This window comes from Aptenodytes forsteri, unplaced genomic scaffold, assembly GCF_000699145.1.
Source record: "Aptenodytes forsteri isolate BGI_AS27 unplaced genomic scaffold, ASM69914v1 Scaffold20, whole genome shotgun sequence".
Lineage (NCBI taxonomy): Eukaryota > Metazoa > Chordata > Aves > Sphenisciformes > Spheniscidae > Aptenodytes > Aptenodytes forsteri.
Genome location: NW_008795523.1, coordinates 2,717,149 through 2,724,806, shown reverse-complemented (window position 1 = coordinate 2,724,806; position 7,658 = coordinate 2,717,149). Strand labels below are relative to the sequence as shown.

Below are 7,658 nucleotides of genomic sequence, written 5' to 3'. Positions count from 1 at the left end.
TAAAAGACGTGTAGATGAGGCGCTTAGGGACATGGTTTAGTGGGCATGGTGGTGTTGGGTTGACGGTTGGACTCGATGATCTTAGAGGTCTCTTCCAACCTTAATGATTCTATGACTTCAGAGTAGGCATATTAAATCTACTATACCAGAAGGAATTACACAAGCTAATACAAGGATTCAGCATTGCGTCTACCTCTGCCCTTTTTATTCTCAGAGGGCATAAATTTCAAGTTCACAACAGCAAATTTTCTACAATAGCTTTTAATTATGCACACATTTGTAGATTAAGTGGTAAACATTTTATCCAAGAAGGAAAAAAAAATTCTTGACGTTGCCCACATCTAACACTTACAACTTAGTAAGGTAGAATTAGGTCTTTACACAAGAAGAACTAACCCCACAAACTGATTTTACACATGCAAGAAGCCCAACCGAGTAGAAAGGGTCTGCAGTTTGCATGGATACTCTTTCATGCCTATTAGCAGATCAAGGCTTCCGGCCCTCTACTTTGAGAAGATTTCTATCAACTTTCGCATGAATAAGAACACAAAAATAGCAAGCTCAAATTCTTTAAAATAGTCTTTCCTGTTACGCATTTCTTTCTTCTACTGTGTGGCTGTAAGTTTTCACTCCCCAATGGCTCCAGAAAATTCCTAACACTCAAAATGTGGCAGCTCAGAAACACAGGTATTGCTTCAAACTCAAACTAACAATCATGAGTGTGACAGTCTGAACCCTTAAAACATAAATCCACTTTTCATCATTCACAATTTATCACACAAGTATTTTTACATACATTTATATGTTTAAAGGTCTCATTTCACATGGGACTGTTCTGCTGAAAATTAAGTTATCATTACTTATTAAACCAGCATAATTGATTAAAATTAATTTCTTAGAAATGGGATTAATTGATCAAAGAAACCAGTCTCTTTTTCCTCAAGAAAATGCTAGCAATGCCTCGGTATTTTGGCTAGTTCTACTATATGAGCCAGGATCTGTAATAAGAATAAAAAAATAGAATTGCTTATTAAATCCTGAACAATCTGGAAGAAGCCTTATTGTGGGGAAAAAAGTATGCTATTAGCATATTTATATTTCTACACAGCTTGAAAATGTGTTGCAAACACGCAACAGATGGTCTGACGTTATTTGATGTGTTTACGTTTTTTTAAATCATCTGCAGCCCCATCCTCTCTAAGAAAGACAGCTTAGCTGGGATTTGCCTGCAATTTATCAGTGAATTTAGATTCCATTTGCTACAGTCATAACAGCAGCTGCCTTGGCCCACCACCAGGCCTCGGTCACTTCCAAAACCATTATGTAAGCCCTACACCTAGCAGTACCATACTTCAAATGGTAAGAATATTTTATTAAGATGTACTTAAGAGGTTATAAAAACCAGGAAGATATCCTTAATTAATATTTAAAAGCTACAAATTACCACTGAAACATTTTTTTGCCTCTGGCTAAGAATTTTATTGCAAAAACCTGTGATATATTATGCAGATGGTAAATTGTAGTACTTCAGACACTGTAATATTTTAATGAACTATTAACCCATACATTAAAGGAACTACTGGGAACAAGAATTGCTAAAAGAATGTTATTTATTGTTTTTAAGAGAAGGAAGTGAAAGCAGAGATCGCTATTTCTAAAAGTGATTCAGCATACTATTTGCTAAAGTTTAGACATATTTTATATAAAAGTATGCAGAAGTTCTAGAAGAAACATATGAACTACATACTCTTAATGAAGCCTCCAATCAGCTTAACAGTACCGACTTCATGTTCAGACTATGCCTGTACTTGCACTGATAAAGCTCAAAGATGAACCATACCATTGCACTTGTTGGATCCTGGAATGCTCTAGCTGCACCATCCTGCTGGGGCTCACGTGAAGCAGCAGAGTGGTTCAATCCTGACGTGTTTGAGGGTCCAACATCAGACTTCCTGGATGAATGGACTTCTGCCTACAAGGAGTACATATGTACGCTTCAAAGACAAGATCAAAATTGCTCCAAAAAGATTTGGCTTATTTTGGAATGTGTATTTTAATGTATGGAGAATATGAAACTTACTGAAATGTAATAATCAAGTACGCCAACTGCATTTCAATTACACACCAACAGGTTTAATAAATTCTCATACTTTAGAAATAAGACTATAGATGTACAAACATCAGTTTAAAAAAAAATTTTAAGTTTGTTTGCACATAACAGGTGTAACATTCAAAAAACGCACAGATGTATAGAACAAAAAAGAAAATTCTTTAGAAGATCCAGGACAACATTATGCCAGAAATAACACCATTTTTTAAAACTTCTGTTTCTCATGTCCTTAAGTGAATGCTGACTACTGTTGTTACAAGTGAACTAATATAGCCTGTTTCTCAGCAGGGCTAACTAGCCTCCGGTAAGTGCTAATTTAATGTGGCTATACTGGTTCTAGTACTGAAGTTGCCTCACAGCCAGAGTGGGTGTATATGCATGGCACTACACCGTGTCAGGCACGCATACCTCAGTTTCCAGTATTTAATTTTCAGCACAAGCAGAGCAAAAGAAAAAATACAAGTCTTATAATACCACTTTTGTACGCATTTATAAAATGTCTAATAAGCATCAACTCCCAGAATTTAGGTTTCATGCTTTTGGAAATTTGAGATGAGATCAGTAGTGACACGTAGAAGATCATGAACAAACCTCTTGTTAAAACAGTATATATGCCTGCAATAATCCCTCAGGAATGGAAAAGGACATCATAGTTCTGAACTGAAACACTTTAAAATTTATACATATTAAAAAAAAAAGTCACAGCCGGATCAATTTTTACCAGCAAGCAAGTCACCTCCCAAGCCATGTATCTAGATCTCAATTCTGTAATAAAGATGACAATTCCAAATCTAATACCTGTCTTCAAATGCAGATATAAGTAGTGGTAGTAGTAGTAGTAGTAAGAAATACAAACAGTGTATTAGAAACCAATCAGTTATGGTGATAACAAGCTGGTAAGATCACAAGATAGTAATAGTCTTTCATGATACTATTTTGCGTGAGGAAATTAAATTCCCTGTTTCTTGATGTATATTATTTCGGAGAATCTGAAAAATATGTCACTGAAACAACCTGAAGATGAATTTAAGATTTAAAAACACTTATAATCTGACAACACTGCTTTCCTTTTGCACTTGACTACTATGAACTCGAATATTAGATAGAACAAGTTATGACTCAAATATGGACCAGCAAAGCAACACAGGATTATGAATAACTTAGGCTGGGATTGACCTCTAGATGTCACCTGGTCCAACTCCCTCCTCAAAGTAGTCATGTTCAGTCAAGTTTTGAGCATCTCCAAAGCTGGAGATTCCACAGCCTCTCTGGGTATGGAGAGCTGCTGCATTTGACATTCCTGCAGGGTGAATTTTCCTTTCCTATATCCAGTTGTAAGTTCCTTCCCTGGAACCTGTGACCACTGCTTTTCATACTTCTGCTTTTTCCAAGAAGAGCTCATTTCATCTTTACTGTTAATCTGTATTTTATACTATAAAGCACATACACTACAAAATGTGCATTTATTTTCGTTTATCAAAGTACTAAGTCTATTATGCTAGACTGAAGTCAGACTAATATTCAAAAAAATGAAGCACTTGAAAGTTCCCAAAAGTGAAATATCTTTTTTTGTCACCTAGTCTCTCTTTTCTCCAGCCCTTACCTCTGCTTCCAGAAAAGCTGGAGAGAACACAGACATCAAGGAAAGATCAACATATTTAAATGTAATAATGAGGGTGAATGAAGAATTAATTTTACTGCAAAATGTGCCTTTAGTTGGCAACATGTAGATAAACCATATTGTTTTACAGTAATGCATATGCTATTAGTCTTCTATCTTTTCTTTTTTTCTTTTAAGTGGAATGGAATTTATGGTATATAGCACCTAAAATACACAAAACAATTTGCAAGTCAATGTAAAGCCGATGAAAAAAAGTCATTTTCTATTAAAACAGACGGGAACAAAGGTGGAGGCTCACAGAAGCAGGAAAACTGTAATGAGGAAATGTGGTTTGTTATTTTTTTCTCCTGAATTTCATGTTCTTTTCTCAATACCACACATGGGTTGTTTTTTTTTTTTTAAAAGTTACCATTTTGCTTAAGACTGGTATGAAATAATTTCTCATAATCCCAGGATCATCTAGAAAAAGTTAGAAAATCTCTTCTTTAAGAGAAGCAGAGATTGCTGGTATGTTTGCTAGTAGAGAGGCTCTCTCAAATTATACACTCAATCAGCAATCTGATGTTAAATCTTACCCCATAAATTGACATGGAATATATCAAAATGATTAAGAACTTTTGTATTCCCTGCTAGTAATTCATACTATTAGTTTACTACAAACACATCAATTGAATGCCTCAGCCTAACGCCAATCAATCAAACAGTAATAAAGTCAAGCAAAGCAGAGAAGCAGGAAGCTTAAAAAACCCCAATCCCTAAAATTTGATTTGAGAAAGGCAGGGAAGGCGCAACCAGAGGACAGAACTGATTTACCTTTTAAAAAGCCCATAATGGATTGTAAAAGGCTGTAGAAACCTGAGGCTTTTGTTCATTTTTCCCTTGCTGAGTGCTTGTTCTTAGGAGGTGGAGTTAAGTACGTGGATACATGGAACGCACCAATATTCTTTAGAGATTGATGTCCCTAAGTCTTTCATTTTAAAACTAAAAAAGGCATGAAATGTAAGTTAAGAGTTCTTTCTAAAAAAAAATACTCTGATATTTCTAGAATTTCTGTGATGAAGATTAGCAGTTCTTGAGTAAAAATTAATCCTACACTTTTTAACCCTTATATATTGTAAAAAAGCCAGGAGCAGGCAGTCCATTGCTTCTCCGAGTAGCTCAACTTTAAAACTCTGTCCCTGTATCTCAAAATATTTTACAAAGATGAGGAGATGTTTTTATTGTAAGTGTTATTACACACAGACCCAACCATATCAATATGTCTAGATGTGAGATCGCACAGGAATATGCAGGTCCTGCAAAACTGACGGTAATGCTCAGTAGGAGGCAATCTTTACTTTCATGGCACACAAAAAAATAGTAGTCTTTAAGACAGCGTTAGGAGAACATTGGTGATAAAAGGGGACGTATTAGCATCCCTGACCTTAGTGAGGATGTATTCTGCACCAATGCCACATTGTCATAATATATGTCACTGTAGTTCCCTGCCCTCATGCACAGCAGTCTTCCTTAGTGGCCGATTTAAGAGTTTAGTGGAAAACCCAGTGAAAAACGACCCTGTGCATGCAAGACATGCAATTTTCTAAGGCACGTATTTGGCTAAACAAACCTTACTTTCACTGAAACACAAGCTAGAGAACACATTTTTGGGTAACAGTAACTTCCATACCAGAGCTCAACTTTCAGTATCTTCAGCTGCAGAGTAGTTCAAAAGAATTTGCAACCATTTTTCAGTAGGAATATGTTTTACTCCTTCCATAAGCCAAAAGGAGGGGAGGAAAAAAAAAAGAGAATCACAAAGGAAAAAAAAATTTAGGTTAGCTTTGCCCAAACTTTCCTAACACTTTTATAATAAGACTAATTCTGGGGAATTTAATCAAGTTATTAGTGACTGAAAACATAGAAGTAAAAGCAACATAGTTAGGCAGTTCTTACCATAGTGCTCACCACTGAAATTAAAACTAATCAATCAGTGCTTGAGATGCACAATTTATTAATTGGCACATTGCAAGAGATCCACTCCTACTTTCCTTTTACAGGCTGTCCTAAAAAAACAGGTTTCCACATAGTGATTAATGAAGGTTTATTAAATGATTAATGTTTCTGCAATTTACAAGTTTTTCCTCAGTAATTTTTTTTTTTTTAAGTTCTATACAACAGAGATAAAAATTTAAACAGTGACTTCACCTTGAAGCTAATTTGTCTGGCAAGTTCTTTAGCCTCCTTGTCCGCCTGGCTTGACACGCTTCCAGATGTTAGTGGTAAGAGGGCTGTCTTCATAGATGTGCCACACATTTCACAACAGAAGTCTTGTGACCTGGCCACAAATGACATAGCTCAGAATAGCATGTTCTCATAAAGTTCTTGTGTGCTTGTTTAAACAAGCTATTTGCAAAACAATCCAAGAAAGACAAGTGGTGTCAAGACCAGTAACTTAAAAGTACTTCCCCCCGCCCTAAATCACACTATCTTGAAAAAATATGTTGAGAATTATCTCTACTACAAATACATATTTTTCTCTCATGTCATTTAGGAAAATATTAACAACTGACTTACATATTGCTATTATCTATACCTTATTAATAATTTGTTACCATTTAAAAACTTACTTTATATCTGCAAATTAAAATTGTAAATTATAAAGATCTAACTACTATTACAAATATTAAATTGGACCTAGGAGCTTGCATCTCAAATCCAGGAATTTCAGCTTCTGCAAGAGCATTACCTTTCCTCTCTTGCACACATAATTTGTCTATAGGGCACACTGCAGGGAGCTCTCCAAGCCAACGAGAAACCACACAGCCTTGATAGTACAGTATCAAGACCAACCCACTAAACCCTACCTCTCAGCAGGGTTTATTAGCTTTGACTCAGTGCCATGCTAACAGGAAAGTTGCAGCTTCCGATTGGCTCAGAGTACAGGCAGAATAAGCTCACATCTGCCTGCAAAATAAAGTACTAGTTACAATTTGGAATACAGTAACTTTGCTTATAAGATAGGGATACGGTCTTTCAAGTACCTTCTCCTTCCCAGATGGGGAAAGGAGAAAGTCCATAAAAACCCCACAGGTATAAGATTTCATTTAAGGATAATCACAGAGTAGTTGAGGTTGGGAGGGACCTCTGGAGATCATTTAGTCCAGTCTCCTTGCTCAAAGCAGGGTCAAGCAGACCATGTTGCTCAGGTCTGATTCCATTCACATTTTTAATACCTCCAAGGATAGAGACTCCACCACCTCTTTGGGCAACCTGTGCTAGTGCTTTGACCATCTTCACATTAGAAAAGCATTTTCTTGCATTCAGATTGAATCTTGTGGGTTTCAGTTTGCGCCCATTGCCTCTTGTCCTGTCACTGAATGCCACTGAGAAGAGCCTGGCTCTGCCTTCTTTACACCTTCCTTTCAGATATTTGTACACACGGATAAGATCCCCCAAGCCTTCTCTTCTCCAGGCTGAACACTCCCAGCTCTCTTAGCCTCTCCTTGTACGAGACATGTTCCAGCCCTCTCAATCACCTTCATGGCACTACACTGGATTCGCTCCAGTAAGTCCGTATCTTTCTTGTACCTTGACCTGGACACAGCCCCAACCTGGACCCAGCACTCCAGATGTCTCACCAGTACTGAATACAGAGGAAGGATCACTGCCCTCGACCTGCTGGCAATGCTCTTCCTAATGCAGCCCAGGATACCATTGCAGCCTTCTTTGCTGCAAGGGCACATTGCTGCCTCATGATCAGCTTGGTGTCCACCAGGACCCCCAGGTCCTCCCCTTGCAAGCTCCTTTCCAGCTGGTGGGCTGGCGTTACTCCTCCCCAGGGGCACGACTTTGCTCTTCTCTTTGTTGAACTTAGAATCATAGAATCATTAAGGTTGGAAGAGACCTCTAAGATCATCGAGTCCAACTGTCAACCCAACACCACCA

At 37.3% G+C, this 7,658-nt stretch overlaps 1 protein-coding gene across 1 annotated transcript in view; it reads right to left on the bottom strand.

Moving 5' to 3' along the window:
- The window catches only part of UBE2J1 (ubiquitin conjugating enzyme E2 J1), a 24,609-nt gene that overhangs the window by 9,373 nt on the left and 7,578 nt on the right, over positions 1-7,658 (bottom strand). The window contains exons 5-6 of the mRNA XM_009281939.2: positions 5,919-6,048; positions 1,841-1,972 (exon numbers count right to left, since the gene is read on the bottom strand). Of these exons, the coding sequence (XP_009280214.1) occupies positions 1,841-1,972; positions 5,919-6,048 (262 nt within the window). The remainder of the gene's footprint in view (positions 1-1,840; positions 1,973-5,918; positions 6,049-7,658) is intronic.